The sequence below is a fragment of the Falco peregrinus genome, chromosome 16, assembly GCF_023634155.1.
Source record: "Falco peregrinus isolate bFalPer1 chromosome 16, bFalPer1.pri, whole genome shotgun sequence".
In the NCBI taxonomy this organism is placed as follows: domain Eukaryota; kingdom Metazoa; phylum Chordata; class Aves; order Falconiformes; family Falconidae; genus Falco; species Falco peregrinus.
This window is the reverse complement of record NC_073736.1, coordinates 7,630,718-7,650,000: the sequence shown is the minus strand read 5'-3', so window position 1 is coordinate 7,650,000 and position 19,283 is coordinate 7,630,718. Positions and strand designations below refer to the sequence as shown.

The 19,283-nt window shown below is 41.7% G+C and overlaps 1 protein-coding gene across 2 annotated transcripts in view; it reads right to left on the bottom strand.

The window, feature by feature from the left end:
• MAGI3 (membrane associated guanylate kinase, WW and PDZ domain containing 3) overlaps window positions 1–19,283 on the bottom strand; it is a 73,278-nt gene that overhangs the window by 8,335 nt on the left and 45,660 nt on the right. For both annotated transcript variants that reach the window (XM_055819866.1, XM_055819865.1), the window contains exons 7-18: window positions 18,719–18,776; window positions 17,604–17,698; window positions 16,791–16,979; window positions 14,716–15,324; window positions 13,671–13,702; window positions 11,898–12,051; window positions 11,229–11,320; window positions 8,885–9,077; window positions 7,523–7,708; window positions 3,797–3,982; window positions 297–399; window positions 62–188 (exon numbers count right to left, since the gene is read on the bottom strand). In XM_055819866.1, coding sequence (XP_055675841.1) covers window positions 62–188; window positions 297–399; window positions 3,797–3,982; window positions 7,523–7,708; window positions 8,885–9,077; window positions 11,229–11,320; window positions 11,898–12,051; window positions 13,671–13,702; window positions 14,716–15,324; window positions 16,791–16,979; window positions 17,604–17,698; window positions 18,719–18,776 — 2,024 coding nt within the window. The remainder of the gene's footprint in view (window positions 1–61; window positions 189–296; window positions 400–3,796; window positions 3,983–7,522; window positions 7,709–8,884; window positions 9,078–11,228; window positions 11,321–11,897; window positions 12,052–13,670; window positions 13,703–14,715; window positions 15,325–16,790; window positions 16,980–17,603; window positions 17,699–18,718; window positions 18,777–19,283) is intronic.

Genomic DNA, 19,283 nt, shown 5'->3' with positions numbered 1-19,283 from the left:
TGTGGTGTCTGGACGGACAAGTATTTTGCATGTCTCCGCGCCCTCTGGACGGTTACCGTACCTGGGAGTGACGGCTACCAATAACTGAAGCAACGCCAGCATCAGACTGTGCCAAATGCTTATGCTCGGGCCAGGAAAGCCTGTAACTATTTGAAACTTCTTTTCCAGCTTCACCTTCCGTAGCTCCCCTACACAGAGGTAAAAGGACACATATGTCACCTTTGCATTAACAATCCCTCTGGTCAAGCTTTTCTAGCTGTTGTCCATTCCTTTCGCCAAACCCCAAAGGCCTGTACCTGTCTGTGCCGGAAGGGTTGATCTGTGCCGATCCCAGTGGTCGGTGCTGTGGAGCCGGACTCTGCCTGGCAGAGTTTGTTCCTGATGGAGGACCACGGTGTTCTAACAAATTCAAACAAAATCAACGGTCAGAGAGAGCTTCCCGAGCATACTGCGAGGCATGCTCCCCACATGTGACCGTCAGCGCTGTGCCTGCTGTTCCTAAGGATGCCACAGCTCAGCTGACCTCAGGCACAAGGTGAAGAGAATTTTCCAAGGTCTAACGCCGTAAGCCAGGAACCCAAGTGCAGTTCATTGGTTCCAGGGAATAAATTCCTAGGAATTTTACTCTTACCTACACTGCTTTTCCTCAGAAAACTCCCACAATTTTAACTGAACCAGACATGAACAGAAGGGTTTTAGACTGTGAATTGATAAAGACCAGAAGGGATTAGGGCTAGTCAGATCCACGAAGTTGGTTTGGGTATTCAATATAATAAATTTTTGTAAGAATAATGTCCACTTGAGAACATTTCCCTTTTTAAAGGTACGAGGAGAATGAGGCTCTGCAGAGGCAATGAGGATTCAGAGGTGAAGACTCTCAGTGATAAAGAGAAACTGTCAACTCATTTAAGGCACAAAGGAGAGTTTGCTACTGGCCAGCTCCGGAAAAGGTTATGAACTGGTCCCACAACTACACTGGAGGCACTAGTTCACTGTCAGGTTATCAACAAGAATTTTAAAGTGTTTCACCTTCCCTAAAAGGCATGACATTTAAATAAATCTTTTAGAATAGCTTATTTTCCCTTCCACAAAAAATACAGTGATTCTGTACTTTACAATAAATCCAGTGCCTTTATGAAAAAAAAAAAAACATGCTTCAGGATACAAAATGTCTGTGTCACTTCAGAGCCATGAAGCGGCTATTCAAAAAGCTGCCTCTTAGCTAGAACCTGAAATGGCAAGTAGTGGCCCAAGATGAACTTATGTGCTGAGTTATAAACTAATATACTCCTTTTCTTTATAAGGGTTAAAAAAAAAAAAAGTATCTCAAGCACCAAAACTACAGAAGTTCCAGTCCTCTGTTAGATGCATCACATTACTGCATTCCTCAGTTAAGAACGAGCAAGCCCTAGTGAAATATACAAAGCACTCAAGCATCTTAAGGGAAGGAAAATATAATGCGTATTATCAGACTGAATTTCTCAGGTATGCAAGACCTTCCAAGTCCTTCACAGGACTGCTTGGTGCTATTACTATGACATGCCTTAAAGAGGTTTTTCTCTAGAGACAAAATGTCAACTTTTAATCGTGGTTTATACTCAGAGTTTTAATTTAGAAGCACAGGCAAGAAAAATGCCATCTGTTTGTACAAATTCTCCAGTCCTCTTTTCAGCCTGCTCTCTTATGTTTCCAGCTAATACATGACAAAAGCTGACAGGCTCCTGCTTTTGTGAAAAATGTTAAAGAATGTCTTCTGGCGCATGAAGTGGAATTCGTTTATTCATATGGAAAGCAAAGATCACACATCTGTGAAAGCGAGGAGGGACAGCGAAGGGGTACAAGGCAGTATTTTCATTGTAAGTCTGAGAGGACAGCGCTGAAGATGCACCAGGGAACAGCAAACTCTATTAGGGTTTATGCTTTGTGATGCTGAACAGTTCCTGGCAAAATGGGCATTCTTCTCTTTGGAGCTGCATCCTGCCTCCTCCTCAGTGTTAAGCAGCAACTTGTGAACCATCTCTGCGAGGCTCAGCCCTCTCCCCGCCATCCAGCGGGGAAAACGCCTGAAGCCCTGACTAATTCACATCCACTCTGGCTTTCTACAAGAGTCTGCTGTATGGAAGGTTATGCTGTGTGCTAAACTGTATTTCTCCAGCTAAATCAAGGAGGATATACTTGGCAATATATTCCATTTTGGTGGAACACGTTCTGTTTCTCTCTCCTTCACTGTCACAAAATTCTTTACATCTGAAACACGCCAACCCCAGCTCCTCTAAGCCACACATTTTTTCTGACTGGTCTCTTCAGCCGTTTTATCACCTGCTACTGACCTCTCTTCCCCTCCCTTTGTTGATTCTCCTCAGGTTCTCATTTTATCTCTACATTTTGGCTACAAATCTGTAATTGAGGAAGTGGGAAAAGTTCTTACACAGAGTCCAGGTAACATCATGCATAAACAAGGGACAAAAATGTTATATTCAGAAAGCTTATTTTGAAAACAAAGCTGAGTAAGAGCTCTGGAGAAACAGGTCTAATGCAACCAACTCAGACTTCAGTTGCATTTTAAGCATTGCCCTGGGCAACTGCTTTGAGGTGTGTCCCTTCAAACTGGAATGAATTAGATTTGATAAAAATCAAAAACTTAATAGAAAAACAACAATTTGTAGAAGTCTCTCTGCTTCAAGCATTAATAAAAAGGAAAATTAAGTCTTTGAAATTTTGTACTACAGGCTGAGATAGTGTGTTACATATTTGCAATGCATGTGAAATTAGAGAATCATCTGTTGGCTTTACTCACATTCTGGGTCTAGGTATTTATTATTCAAAAGGTGAATTTGCCAGCTTTCTGGCAAAATAATGTGATAGTGAGTTTAATTAAACCCATAAGCAGCAATCCAGAAAAACGCAGTGGGAAGCAGGGTTGAAGCTTTTCTCCTCAAATGACTGGATTTTACATATTTATAGTGAATTGCTTGTGTAGAAACAAAACCATACTGAATGCAGTGTTGCATGGGAGCTTTCATGAAAAATATAGTCTCTAAAGATGGGACTTTGCAGCCACGAATACTCACTTCTGCTGCTCAGTTGACATGGCAGTTGCGTGTGAAGAATTTGCTAGCAGCCTGGGAGGCTCTGCAAGAAAACCCCAAGCAAGGTTTTCATGGTGGGATGTGGTGATTTTTCAAAGGGTAGCTTTGGCAGACAGAACTACACGACGTTTCTGTTGCATCCCAGGGATGCAACATTCAGTAATTTATGTATTTTAATGTGGCAGGTGTGTCTAAATGGAGAGGATCTGGAATGCAGGTGTCCCTGCAGCCCTACAGCAAGCACCCTAGCTGCCTAGTGTCCCAGCTGGAACAAAGCTCCGGCAGCGACTGCAGCAGCAAGAGATGGGCACTGTATGTGGTGAGATTTTCTCTCTTGGCATCATCCTGTGTCTGGTGTAGCTCCCCCCAGGAGAGGTCATTTCTCTTTCGTTGAAGAATACAAGGTCTGGACAGGACATCATTCCACGTCTGTCTCTCATGTGAGAAACCACGAGAATTTCTCTAACCCTGCATCGCACTGTTAATACTTGCATCTTATTTTTCAGTACAACCACCTTGGTAGCTGTATCTCTCTGCCCCACCTGCCTTCAGCTCTTCCAGAGCAAATGGATGAGCTTCACACTCTTTAATTTCCAAACATCTTAAAATACTCCATTTTAAGTGAGTTAACTTCAGAAATTACAAACATTAGACTCTGGCAGTGTGGTAGGACCCATCCACCTGCCAGGGCCACGCACCCTCCATACCTTCCTCAGCCACAACAGTCAGAGTCACCACGTTGCCTGCGTCCTTGATCAGCTGTACTATGCTGTCATGAGAGAGCTCAACGATGGATTGACCGTTCACTGCCGAGATGCGGTCTCCCACTTTCAGCTTCCCACACTGGTCAGCTGGGCTCCCATCTATAACTCGCCCGATCTTGTGAGGAATCACTAGGAAGTCAAGAACAGGCACAGCAACATGATTAATATTCATGTAAGATAAGTACCACACAGACCCAGCACTGCCACAGCTACACCAGAGACCGCTCCTGCTCTGAAGGGTGGCACTGCTAGTACAAGAAAAACCCGCAAATACGAAGAATGCTTCACTCAGTAGAGTGAATGGAAATGCCAACCGCTGACAGCATGGCCTTGCCACATACAAGGTGTTGTGCCTAAGGGAAAACACAGGAAGGAAACGGGTCACAGCTGCGTAAGACCATGTGTCCCAGGAGCACTACAAAGCAGTCTGGTTTGCTACTTATAATGTATTTTTTTTTCTATTTCATGCACAGACCCTGGGGCACTGTGTGGACTCCGAGACAGTTACGGACATCCAGTTTACTACGGTCATCAGAAATCTGGATGCACAGATTAACTCTTCCTCCTTGCAGCCAAAAATTAAACCTTACATGCACTTCAAAAGGAAATCAAACTTCTCCTGCCAGAGATCGACTTAGTAACCTGCTGAGCAGCTCAGCAGCAACCCTCAGCACACCCAGGCAGCACAACAAGGTGTGCCAGCTCAGCTCTGCACAGACCTGCTCCCTATCCCTGCTCTCTGAGATGAACTTGCACATGTAAGAATTGTCTTGAATTTTAGCTAGCTCTCCTGGCTTGCTTTCCTCAGTTCCTCCCATAGTGACACTCTGCTCTGTGTGCAGGTTCCTCTAGAGGCCAAAGCAATGGGGCCAGAAAAGACAGAACAAGAAGAAGATATAATTTCATGAGAAGTAGAAGGAAAAAAAGACTGCTTTTAGTTACTTTCCCAGAGGTGAACACAAATGCAGGAACAAGTAGAACTAAAAAGGCACCAGGTGGGAGGGATGCTGCACTCCAGTGCGGTGCCTCCTCAGGCACCTGTCCCGTGGGACAGCACGGCCTTGGCGGCTCCTACGCTCTCCCCACCAAGAGCCCTGCTGGCACTTGGGGAGATCCTGTTTTACAGTTTGCTGACCTGAACATCAGCATTGCAGATGGCACTTGGCAGCCACCGAGATGCTACTGTGGTCGGGGAAGCCTACCAAAACCTGGGGCAAGAGTGGCTTGTTGAGCTGCCTGCGTGCTGACGTGGCCCTGACAGAGCAGATTCGCGTTACATCAAAGCACATCAGCCAGCATGCTTTCCCATGCGTCTAAACCAGCCTTTCATTCATTCGGATGCCTGAAAGCACAGCAGAATTGGATTCTGTCTTTCCCAAATCCCTCATCAAGGCTCTTCTGCACAGGAACTGCTGCATTGCTCCTTTGTAACTCATTTCCAAACACCTCTCCAGAATGACCTCTGCATGTTTCATAAACGCTCTCCTTGCTATTTCATGTAAAAGCCTGTTTGTGCCTCCAGTGCCTGAAGCGGGTTTGATGGATACCCGTTTTCTGTAGTGGCTGCTCTCCCAAACATGCTTTTCTCTGAGGGATAGGAGAGGTGAGGAACACTGTGTGCCTGTCAGGATTATCAGCTGGCTTTTCAACACCATGACAGCAAATCTGAAACACTTTCACAGGGTCATCAGCCACCCAAGATTAAAAAGCCATCAAATATTGTTTTAAGGAGCTAGGACATGCTGAAGTTACCGCAAAGAAACAGACATTGATGCCTTCCAGCATTTACTGTAAGTTTAAATTTTATTTATGCTTTCTTTAATAGACTATATATAAACTTAAGAGACAACTGTGAAGAGTAAAGCACTGCAGGGTTGCAGACCCAATGGCTGATTACTTATTTTGAAATATCCTGTAGCTTCATGTTAAACTGCAGCACAGAAACGTTCAGCAAAACACAGCCTATGGATGCACCAGCATCTCTTTTTTTCCTGTGTGTTAGAAGCCATCTGGACCACAGGGCTTACGTTACCGGCACTGGAACTGGTTTCGGTTGTCTTCTACTTTCAGTTCTAGTATCAAATAAACCAGGATTTGCAGCAGATCCTTAGACAAAAATGTTGTCTGTATTACAGTTATATCGTAACAGAATACCAATATATTGTAATGTTTTTTTCTTATTGTGTGACTGACCAGACAACACAGTGAACCCATGGCCACTCTGACATGGGACACAATTGTCTGTGCAGCATGATGCACTGGAGGGTGACAGTTTGCTCTGCTGCTGCCACAGGAATCTGACAGCAGCTCTGCATGTGGACCACTGCTGCTGCGCTGTCCCACCGCACCAGCCGCTTCCAAAGCCGCTGGCTTTAACATTCTTGAAAGGCATTGTCTGAGCCAAGACTGCATCGCACTCTAAATATGTATCACATGAATTCAGCACAATGTTATTTAGAAACAGGATTTTTCTACACTCCCGCTGGTTTTTTTTATTGTGCAGTAAAATTAAGTGGAAAAACAGAAGAAAGTGTCTGAGGCTCAGTAAGAGAGAGACACACTTTCAAACCATCATTATATCTGTCTGGAATCAGCTGAGGAAGTTTCAGAAGGGTAATTTACACTAAGAAACTAAAGGAACCAAGTAACAATTTCACAAGTTAGCCGTACCTTAATGTCAGTGAATTGTGTTCATCTGTGGGTGAACACACTGAGCTGGCTTGTATTTCAAGGGCTGACACAGGTAACACAAACCTGATGGCCAAAGGGAATGAATCTCAGAAAGATGATCCTACTTGCCACTTCATGCAAAAAAAATTATCCAATAGCCTCTACCTGGCACTGCTGGGTAAGCAGCAGCCATCAGCACAGGGAATACAAGTCCGCTTGATTATGCTGAGCAGAACTGCTCCTGTGCAGGCTTCACGGATCTTTCCACTGAGTTGGACTCCAGGGTTTCCTGCAAGCAGCTTCTCTCATTCACTTCTGTTCACAGTATTTCTTTTTATTTTTGCTTTTAACCTTGGTTATTTTGCTGTTTATCTTTACAACTATGCCTGAGGCCATGTCCATATATCAGAACTGTAATGCCAGAGCATGCTACTTTTTCATTTTGACGATCTTTCTAGACAAACACCCTGCCTGACAGTTACAACTTCATTCCTTTCTTCCAGGTACTGCAGTCTCTGCTTTCTCAGATCCCCAAAATAAGAAATGCTACCCAAACAGGTAACATAAAGCCAAAGTTGAAACTATATTTCCATTAAAATGCCTATGAATTAATGCAGTGTGAGAACAGGCATCACCACCACAGCCTGACAACTATCCACGTCTGCAAGACTGTCCTGTGACAAGTGCACACTCCTGTGTACGGGCTCGCTCCCTGTGATAATACTTTCCCCCTGCCCCCCACTTACGTCACAGTTGAGTGAAAAAGAGCATAAAGAAGCAGCCAGACAGACCGAGCCTCAGCTGGCTGGGCTGTGAAACAGTGAGAGGTGACTGTATCTACACAGAGTGCTGTGCAGGTAAGACCAGCACAACAAAGACAGAGAAATCCCCGAAGAAGCCACGGCCCTGCTCACGCCTGCTAGTGCCAGCAGCAGCTTTGGTACAAGCACCACGCAGTGAGGCCAGGCAGCAACAATGCTGCCAGAACATGGCACTTACCCCCAGGAGGAGGTTTGTTCTTTGAGGTGAGGATGACAAAGCCAAATCCTTCGTTCTCCTTCCGCTGCAGACGGACATCATAGACCTCTGGGGACTGCTGGTTTGCAAACTCTACCCGATTCAGTCGGGGAGAGCCGTTTTGCATCAAGACAGGCTGCGATTCCTCCTCCTCCTGTGGCTTTTCCCCTTGCAGGTAACAGACAAACAAGTAAGAAAAACCCAATACTGCTGTTTTACCAAGCAACTACAGCAAAACTCTGCATCTTAGTGTCAGTGCCAGCATGAGGAAACACCCATCTGCCTGGGAAAGTAGGAGGCGAGTTCATTAACGATATAGTTAATACAGAAATCAGACACAGAATAGAGCATTCAAAGGTCCAGAGCCCTACACAGGCATGCACAGTTACAGAAGGTAAGTCTGCTGCACACTGGTTGCACACAGCCAAACAGACTTGGCACTGCGTGCACAGACTTTATCAGAGCGATCTGATGCCTTTTTATAGTAAAAAACCAAACCATCGTGGCTTTTCTGTGTGCTCCAAGTACAAGATCTATGGCAGAAATCCAGCTACAAACCAGATCTATTGCTATCTTAACTGAGGAAAAACTGTTTACTTGGAACAATGGAAACATTTTTTAAAAGGCAGTTTAAAAGACTGAAGCCAGGCTTTCTTTTAGGAATCCTACAAACTCTTGGTCCTGATTGCCTTATCAGAAGGCATTTTAAAGAAACTGAGAATTGATCTTAAAAATACTTTTTCCTTTTACCTGTATATACTCAGAATTAGTGGTTGAATAAGGCAATGGAAAAGCAATACTGACTGCTCATCAGAACAGAAGATTGTTACCAGTTCTCCTGAACCCCACCCCAGCTGTCACTCACATGATCAGCATCAAGTGAAGGACAATAATCTTCTGTACACTGCTGATCTGGACACTGAGCTAAAACTGCAGAATCACAAGATGCTGCCCTGAATCATCTCTGGTTTGAATGCACTTATTCTTGCTACACACAGATGCCCAAAGACTTAAGAACATAGCATGTTGTACAGAAAAGAGATTGTGTTATTACTCAATTTGCATAGTATCAGTGGCTGTTCTAACTAATATCTGCAAAAAAGTTTGAATAAAACAGCACTGCCATCATAATTTTCAGAGCCTTACCTGTGCAAACAGTGCAACCCAGCAAGAACCGAAGCATCAGCTTATTACATTCTGCTTTTCTCCCCTTACTCAGAATTACAGCTGACCTTCCTGAATCTCAGATTGCTCAGCTCTAGTGCAATAATTGATAAGTTTCAGAGCGGCTTTATTTGATTTGATTACAAAAATGTAAGTACCCTCTCTGGAACAGACACATACCACCAAAGAAGATCTTCCTCCGGACTGTGAGCAGCACCTGACCATTCCGTGCAGCACTGGTCATTAAGTCCAAAACTTGTTTGTGTGACTTCCCCTTAACCGGGACTCCATCAATACACATCAGCTCATCTGCAGCTCGAAGCCTGCCGTCTTTTTCTGCTGCTCCCAGCGGGATTATGGCTCCAATATAAATCTGTCAGCAGAGCAGAGTCAGGGGGTTTGAACAGCAGAACATGAACTCATCAAAACACGTAATGGTTGGAGAATCCAGGTGAATCCAGACACATGAGAGCTTCTGGGAAGATATTTTTAAAGATCATTTGAGCATCTAATTCTAGCAGAAACACAGGCAGCAAGCGTACTTTGCACAAGGTGACTCAATGGATAAATTTGGGGTCTCAAAGCATTCAAGTAAATAAAGTTTTGGGGTATTTTTAATCCTTATTCTGGAAGCATCACTATCTCTTGAGTATATTTGTTATTTTGTCAAAAAGCCCAACTCTTGACATAAGTAGTACACTGTGTACTTACTACACATACATGATTTCCCAGACATTACTGAAACAAAAACCTCTGTCATTCATTCTACTTACTCCGTTTTTTTTAAACCAAGACTAGGCCAGAGTGCGGAAGAAGTAACAGCTTTTGAAAGAACTCAGATTTACTTCTGAAAAGCTGCTCAGACAGTTCCACATTTGAATTTTTTTCAGTGCATAGCTTTTGGTGAATAGATAATGAATTCAAACAGCTGCACTCCCCTTATCCATTTTGTCTACCCCCACCTCATAAAGTGCTACTAAATGTAACAGATAAGAACACCACAAACTATTTTGTATGCTAGAATCACATTCAAGTTAAATGAAAGATTAAGAGTAATCATGCCAGTATTTGCTATTTGCTGGAGGTTAAGCAATGGTGGGCAGATCATCTGTGCACAGCATTCATGACATTAGCTTGACGCTTGCCAACAGCTATGGCTGTTATGGAAACAAAACACCACACATGCTATGAAGTGCAACAGAAGTAAAATTCTTTGCTTGTGCTCCTCCTTTTCTTTAAATGCATGTTAGGGGGGAAAAAAAATGCAATCACAGCTGTGAATGGAAAAACCCATATTCCTTAACTGTAGTCAGAAAACAATCTATGAGTATCTTAATTCCAAAAGCTTTTCCTCTTAACTTGACAGCTGAAGAAACAGCCCCTGACATACAGTGCAAGTTCTTAGCACTTCTTCCCAGAGAAAAACTTCTGCATTTTTGGAAATAGAGGAAAGTCTCCTAAAGCCTGCTGTCAGAGGAACAGACTACCCTGGGGTTTCCACACTGGCATTTGCCCATCTGCCTCCAACTCCACCATTCCTCGGCAATTACCTCTCAAGCAGTGTTACCCCAGTCCAACTGCAACGGCTCTGCAGGCTGAGGCTAGGAAACATGGCTACACTGACAACTTAAAATCATAACTGAACTCTAGTCACTGACCGGGTTAAAAGAAGCCAGACCCTAACTAGTATTCTTCCCCCTGTACAAACATCAGAGCTACATTTTGATGCCAGTTACAATGCAAAACAATACCAAGATCCATTTGCAGAAGGAAGCCAGTCTTAATTGGTTCTGCTTCAAGCTTCTCATGAAAATCCTGAAGTACCACATTTTGTATTTTCTGAGATGAGAGAGAAAAACACAAGGCTAATAAAAGCCTGAAAGAATGTATGAAAGGCTGTGCTTGTCTCCTTAAGATGAATCCACCAGGAACCACACTGACTGACAGAACAAAATGCATTTTTAAAAATTCAGCAAGAGAGGTGGGGGAAAGGGTTGTGACACAATCCCAAATCTTGCCTTGTTTCACTGGGCTGCACTCAAAAGAACAGCCTCATGGAGTTTTTGCAGGGTAAGCAGCCGCTTCCTTCCAGTCATCTGCTCTCTGGGCCATGCCAATGTGCACGGCACACTGGGCATTACCAGGGCACATATTGTGCCAAGGCCACCATCGGGATCAGGTGGAAATGGGCAAAGGCTGGGTAGCACTGCTGCCCTTATGAGGGCTCCTGAGACACAGCAACAACTACAGAAACACCATCAGTATTACCAGCCTGACTAAGAAAACTGCTGCCAAAGACAGATAGCAGAAAGGGCACAGGAGCCTCGCAGATTAAAGTCAGCCATGAAGAGGAAGAAAAGAAAGTTAATCTGAATCAGTTGTGATCTTTATAAGGCAGTTACCAAACTGATCCATTTTACCATCACTGAACTGTTTAGAATGAGAGGGAAATGAGGATGACAGAGCAGGAGTCATTCTAACAGTAATACTGGAAGATAACACGTAGGTAAACAGTTTCACTTACAGGCTGGTCTGGTCCATCCCCTCCAAGCACACGGAAACCAAAGCCTGACTCTTGTTTTCGCAGGAAAACATCCAAATCTCTTGTGTTTGGAGCTAAGACAAAGCAACATTTCAAAACATGTAAGGAGCTATCTTTGATTATTGGAAGATTATGCTTTGATGGTCATTCTGACTCTTTTTACTGACAGAACACAGTAACCAGAAATACAGTACATAACTCAGTCAAATCTGCAGCGATGTTCTCTTTCCAAAATCAAAAAGTAAATTTTCAAGAAAAGGCTGAAAAAGGAAAGGATAGATTGACAAATGCCAAAGGAGAGATCACAGCTGTATTTGTACGGTGGCCCAAGATAAAAGCCAGTCTATAATACAACTCAGAGCTACCTTCTATAAATTCTGAATTGCTCAGGTCTACTTCAGTTCACTTGAGAACTGGATCATCCCTGAGATCATTTCTATGATTAACTGGGGTTTTGTATGATGTTGTTTTTTTTAAAAAAAGCTGTTCCACAGCTTTCTCATCTCTGTATGAATTACAAATTCCTTGAAATGTTTTATCTACATCAGGTTAACAAATTTGATAAGAAAGTCAAACAGTTTTACTACACATATGACAAAGAAAAAGTTCCTTAGTAATTGAGTATTTCGAAGTGGAAGTTGATATACTCACGTTTGTCCTCATACATAGTCTTAGACTTCAGGTAGACTTCTGAAGGGTCCAGTTTAGGAGAGCCTGGTCGTACAGCAGTGGGTGGAAATGGCATCGGCTGTGGGATGGGATCACTGACAGCTTCCAAACTCCCTGAACTGTCCTGCTTGTCTTTCTGAAACAGACCACACCCCCACAAAATCCCTATTAGATCAAAAGCATAACTGGACTTGTGTGCTTGTATGCCCAGAAACCACAAACATCATGCAGAAGATGCAGCCTTCCTTCTGCCTAATCTAAATCTCCCCTCTTTCAGTTTAAAGCCATTCCTCCTTGTCCTGTCACTACATGCTCTTGTAAAAAGCCCCTCTCCAGCACTCTTGTCGGCCCCTTTAGGCACTTGAAAGCTGCTCTGAGGTCTTCCCAGACCCCTCTCTTCTCCAGGCTAGATACACCCTTTTACAAAGAGTGGAAGAAAACTCCCCCAAGCCATTTAGCAGTTTGACACTTAAATGTTTATAAACACAAGAACTTACCCTTTTTAACTGAATTGTTTTGCCATGCTACTTAATGCCACTGAACATCAAGTGCTCCATGGGAAGTTGCTACTGCACATGTGCTAGAACACCAGTACCCAAGTCCGAAGCATTTTTACGTGCCTGCACAGAGTGCACTGACACAGGAACCACACTAACGAGGCCTGCATCCGCGAACTGCAGAGATTTATGCACTGATTTATTTAGTGTGGACAACTGCATGCTTGCAAGGAACAGAATCTGAAAATCTTATTGAGTGCACTTGTATGAAGCACACTGAACTTGTGTGCTCATATTATCTCATTGCTGGGATAAGACTTGAATATTCAAACAGCAGGACAAAGATAGAAAAAGCCACATCTACATTCTGGTAATTGGGTTTTCCTAAAATGCAATCATTTGTTCTGTACAAGAAACATTTTTAAAGAAACAGTCTGTTCACCAACTAGCCTAACTCATAAAAGAAGCACTCATGACAAAAATATGCATTACTATCAGCATATCAAATCAGAGGGTATTTTATGAAGCCCAAGGATTCTTTACTGAGCTAATGTATATTAAAGATACCCCAACGGATCAAACTTCCAAGAATAATGGGTATCAGACTAGGAATGTACAGCCCCATAGAGACTTCCTGAAAATATGGATTCAAAGATAAGCAAGCATTTTGAGAAGGGAGCGCTAACCAGTCCATTAAATCTGTGTGAGGACTGAGAAATATATGGAATATAAACTTCCTTCACAAATCCCATTTCACTTTAATACAGGCAATTAGCAATGTAAAAAAAAAAAAAAAAAAAAAGATACTGTATTTTGTTTCCCTTTTAATGGGTACTCTGACAGTAGTTCCTTAAGACAAAGAATCTGTGCCAGCTAAGCAAACATGGTTTTGCCAAATCATCTTACAGATTATCGCAGGGACTAAAATCCAGAGGAGATGAGATTGCAAAAAGCAGGTCGAAGCATGCATGCAGATAGCAATTTCAAGTACAGTGCAAAAAAAGGAAATAACGATCAAACCTAAGTGGTAATGTCATATTTAAAATAATGACAAATCAACAGTACTACACCTATTGTCCCACAAGGTCTTTGCTGTGTTCTTGATTCTTCAACAGTAAGGGAGACATCCATCGCCTCCATCAAATAACTCAAAGGAATCTTTTGTGTTAAGTAGACCATATTTACATTTGGTTTGCAACCAAACCCCCCCTGAATATTCTCCAACAGAATCAAATTTAAGTACATCACTAATACTCACCCCTTTGGCAGTTTTAGTAGGTGAGGGTGGACCTGAAGAAAACACAACACAGAAAGCAATTTCAATGCTAGGTCACCAAAAGCTTAAACAGCATTAAGGCAATGTAATCAGCTCCTCCTGTGCTGAAAATAATAACTGCTTATTCACTCTTCTTTTAAATGGCAAAGTGAATGTTCAGTTGGCCAAACACACCACTTCAGAGAAGTCTTAAATTAGAACTGCTAGCCTGTACAACACTGAAAAATATCTATTTCTTTTTTTGCTAGACACTGGTCAACGAAATCACACATCAGTTCATTGGATACAGGGACTATGAATTTGTCTGGAAGAATTTCACTTGCTACCAAAGAAATCCAATTATTTCCTTAGCTGATTAAGGAATAGTAGCATTTATATAGAAAAAGACCTGGAGATTTTTGCAGGTGTGGATGACTGTTTGAAGTGACACTCTCAGGGCTACAGTAAAATCTTAAAATGACACTAAGCAGCCACATATTGGTTCATAATTCTTTCAGCTCCTTCTGGCAAACACACACTACCTACTAGTCAGCTTTTGGGGAGAAGATGCATTCTGGTCCATGACTGACAGTCAATGAAAAGGTATAAATATGCAAATGCAAAACTGACATTTTTCTGGTATTTCCAGTGGTCAGCTCCACATCACTGCTGATGCTTCTTCCCATCTCCTGTAATCACCTATCCATTACAGCTACAGTTACTGGAATACATTTGGAGAGCCTTGGAAAACTCTGTCCATCATATGCTTTGTATTATGCTAGAGACTGCATTTTTGCTTTAGCACTCCCCAGACACTTGGAAGAGACAGTGCATAAACATATCGTAATAAAATTTTTGAAAAAACCCAACCTTAGCAACATGCTCTCACCCCAAATACTCAGGCATATAAATTCAACCTAGAACATAACAGCTGAATAATAAGCTGCTACTTGGCTGCCAAGACTGGACACGATTTAGCTATCACACTAAAAAGGGACTCTTAAAATGCATATAACCATACTTGACAACTGTAAATGTACATATGTACCTCCTCTTAAGATAAGCAGTGGCACTTCTGCTCCTACTGGAAACTGCTTCAGTACCTCCACCACCTGCAGATGTGTCAAGCTCTGTACGTTCTGATGGCAAATCTCCTTGATTACGTCCCCTTTCTGAAGGCCTTGACACCACTGGCTGTCTAAAATCATTTTCACCTTCTGCCCTGTAGGACTGTCTGCAATGGCAAACCCAAAGCCTTTAGGGCCTTTGACTAGGGGAATGGTGACCAGCTCTGGCTGAGAGCCTCCTGAAGATGCAAGAGAGATCCTCTGTTCAGTTGTATCCATGGAAGGGCCGTTCAGACGACCATTGACCAACATGGGGCCCATTTTTCCATTCTGGTCCAACACAACTGCTCCAGCTATTAGATCTTGGCTGGTCACACAAACATCTCCTTTAGTCACAGGTGGTCCGTTGATAATAGGTGTAGCTGTCACTATATCTATCACAGGGTCTTCATTGTCGTCAGGAAGAGGATAACCACGACACAAAGTCATGTTCACATACTGATTGACGGGAACGAGCTGAAACATCTGGACAACATCTGCATGGGTATGGCCAAGGACACAGCTTCCATTTATGTCTACAATGACATCACCTGTTACAAAAGAAATTTCAACAGTGTCAAAAACAGAAACGAAACCATCCACACCTGGACTCAGAACAAAGGCATAACTGGAGAAAATCACTGTGCAGTTTTCAAAACTAACAATGAGCAGTGGCTGTGCTGTTACCTTTTGGCTCGACGTTGCCAGAAAGCATAAAGGTTTTCCTCTTTGCATTTTATCCATTTCATCTCAGAACACAGTGTGCTAAATATATAAAGTTTAATCTGCAGCAGATTTAAAAAATGATACTGTACAGTCACAGGAGATGAAGCAGTGCACGCACACTACTGCAAGCAGATGTCTTCTACTTTAATTCATGTTGTACAGCATCCTAAATTCAATCCAGAATAAATCAGATTTTGGGGGGAGTGGTCCTATGTTTATTTTAGGACTGGTTGAACTTAAGCTAGGATTGCGCCCACACACATCCTATACTCTTACACTGTTGCACCACATGGCTAAGCATCTATTTTCAAAATGAAGTGGAAGTAGGCTTCAGATCCTGAAACCTTGTTTCATAATTTACATCATTTTGACCATGAAACTTTGCACGTGTGATACAATATTCCCAGCAAGCAAACCGCCTTACCATTTAAATGCCTGGGCATCAGTAAGACAGTAACTCTCTTATTACATGAACTACAGCAGGAATAGGTACGTATCTTTTCACACAAACATGTGAGCACCACCACACAATACTGCAGGATCATTATTTTTACAGAGGAGGAAAATGCACTACATACAAACAAGTTCAAACAATAGGTCGGCAACAAAACAGGGAATTGTTTCATTTCATAAGTAAATAGTATTAGATAATGAATCAGAAGCATGAACTCTTATTACTCTTCTTATCTGAAGAGTAAAGAGTTTATGTGATATGTAAAGAAGCATTTTGCCTTTTCTAGTATGTAAACCAGATTACAATAATTTTATAGGTAACAGTTAAAGGTATAATAACAATGAAAAAGCGTGCAATTCTTCATGGATTGCAGGTACATTCATCTCTCTTGTTTCCTCACTTGTCCAGTTCATATAGCTTGGCTTGCTCATTCCTGCTGCAGGTTTTTTGCAATTTTAATATTTGGTATTATGCTTTGTGGCAGCAACAAGGCAAAATACAGACCAGGTTTCAAACGCACCATTTTTACTTGACATATAGAAAGGCAACAAAAAAAAAAACGTTCTGTAAACAACCCGGAAACCAAAAGTCTTAGGCTAAAGCAGAACCACTGACATCTTCAGAAGCATACTCAAAGTAGATTTGTATCTACAACATTGCTTCTTTTCCTTTTCTGCCACTGCTCTGCACAGATCTTTCACAAATTTGAAAACTATTTCATTTAGTGAGGTGTTCATATTCAGTCAGTGGATGAAGTCATCCAACCTCTCGTGCTTCAGAAGCTGTGCTCTCTAAAAGCACCACAGGAAGTGCAAGTTCAGAGAAGTAATACTTGACCTGGTGCAATTCTCCCATCTTGTGCAGCGGGTCCATCTTTTAACACGTTCTTCACCTGCAGAAACTCATCAGGTCTGTCTCCTCCAATGATTGTAAAGCCAAATCCCATTGTACTTTTTTTCAGTGAGGTCCGTATAAGTGCACCTGTAAGCTGGGATGGATCTCTAGTGAAGAATGACTTCTCTGGTCCTTTTGAATTATGGAACAAAGACATACGAAGGTAGGAAACCACGGTTAGCTTTGCTAAGTTTTTTGTTTGTTTTTTAAGGTGTCATAAAGGATAATGATTTGTGTGGTTAGCATTGGCTAACCTCTGCAGCACTGTTATGGAGTAAAGCAAACGATGCCGTTACACTCATTTCATGGCTGAGTTAAGTGAATGGAGAAGTTGAAGAGCTTTTTCAAGACCATAGTACAGATTACAGCAGAGCTGGAGCTAAAGCTCCCACCAATAATCCCCAGGTTTACACTCTAACCCTTGAATATCAAGCTTAAAGCAGATGAAAAGATTCAAGGTGTGGTTTTACCTGCATCTTCCAGCTGGCTCTTCTAACTTCCCCCATATTCAAAAGCTGCTTACGACAAACAGCTTCAGAACGATCAAAATGTGTTTAAAGTAGTCTTAAGGATCGCAGTTCAATTTAACGTTCAAAAAAAGAATCGTCCAAAAACCCTACAGATTCGGGAGGGCAACACCACAACATCCAGTGAAAAGACAAGACTAATGCCTTGATGAATTCCAAAATCGGTTACTTATGATGCATACTTGCAGATAAAGATATTAGTGACAAAGAACACAATATTCAGTGATACCTGATTTTGAAGGGCCAACATCAGTCTGTCCTAGTTGTTTTTTCCTTTTGGCTTCCAATACTGGGTTTTCAAACTGAGTTTTCTGGTTAATATGACTGTAGACATACAAAAGGTAGATCAGGATTTCAGCAGAAAGCATTCTGCCTATTTCACAGCAAAAACAACCACAAAAGATACATCTACAAATACTATTTTTTATTATCTCAAATTATATATATAATCAAAATCAAAATATATAATTTATTATCTCAAAAAATCTCTGGAGGAATGAACAATAAACTATCATGATCAATACTGAAAGCATTTTTGTTCTTTCAGCAACTTGATTTACTTTAAGAGCCAATACAATTTTACTTCCCGCAATTATTAGGTAGAGTATACCTTCACTCTACTCTGCAAATTTTCAAAAGGTTGTAATAATCTAGAACTGAGAAAACCTGCTTTTTCTCTTGACCCTATGTGTTTCTTCCATCTACCTATAATGCTTACAAACTCACCTTTTTACTAGTAGATATTAAAGCAGTAGAGCAGAGTGGAAAAAAAACCAGTAAGTCTGAGCAGAATTTAAATATCTGTGTCAGTTTTCCAAAGTCAAAAAATTGTTAGCTAGCTCTCTGAAACTAACATTTTCAACTCTACTGATTTTCTTCCCCATGGTTAGAGAGATTTCCTTTACTCTGACCTGAAGAAGATTCAAAAGAGCTCTGGCAGCAGTTTAGTAGTTATTTACTTGGCTTTTTGGAGACAGCTATGAGAGATAAATTGATTTTGCTCTTTTACAGTTATCAGGTACCACTCTTAAATCAAGTGACCCCATTTTTGTTACAGCTAAGAAAAATGACATCAGCTCACTCCCATTAATAAATTACTTTGGTTGCTGCTTGCTTCCCTCCCCAAATGAAATACACTTCAAGAAGTCAGTACAGTCACACCATGGATCTTCCCACATGCCAGTGCTTCAGCAGTGCGCACCATGTGTTCACTGCCTCTAGAATTGTTTCTACTGGATATGTTTAATACTCGCACTGCATTACAACCTATACGTACTGCATATCAAACGCTTCATTATTTTCTGCTCAATTTATAACTATGTCAAATTAATAATTAGCACTTACTCAACATAGTATGTTCCATATTGAGGGTCTTCTATTTTTTCCCATCCATAAGGAAGTTCTGCAATCAGAAAGACCAAATTTTCTGTTACAGTGGAAAACTATCTGCAAGTATCAAAGCTCTTATGAAGGAATGAGAGGACAGATTACAGACTCATGAAAAATATAAGGAAAATACAGGTCCTTTTTTATTCCCTTCATTTGCTGGAGGCTGGTCCTTCCGACGAAAGGGTATCAGCCTGTTCCCAGGAACGTGAAGCCCTGTAATTCTCACTTTGTTTCACCAGATGCAGAGACTTGTATTCAACAAAAGCACACCACTTTAAACATATAATAAACTTAAAAACAAGATACAAACTAACCTATTTAGAGAGGAAGAACCTATAAAGGAGGAAGAAAAATACATTATTTAAAATTAATCTAATTATAAACTATGAATGTGATTTGATAGCTGTCAACTTTCTAAGCTATACAATTATTAATATGGTCACACTGCTTCTGCCCCCAAATACACCACAAAAGAGAGCTATAAATGCCTTGCAGTATCATATCTCAAGCTTGTAAAACT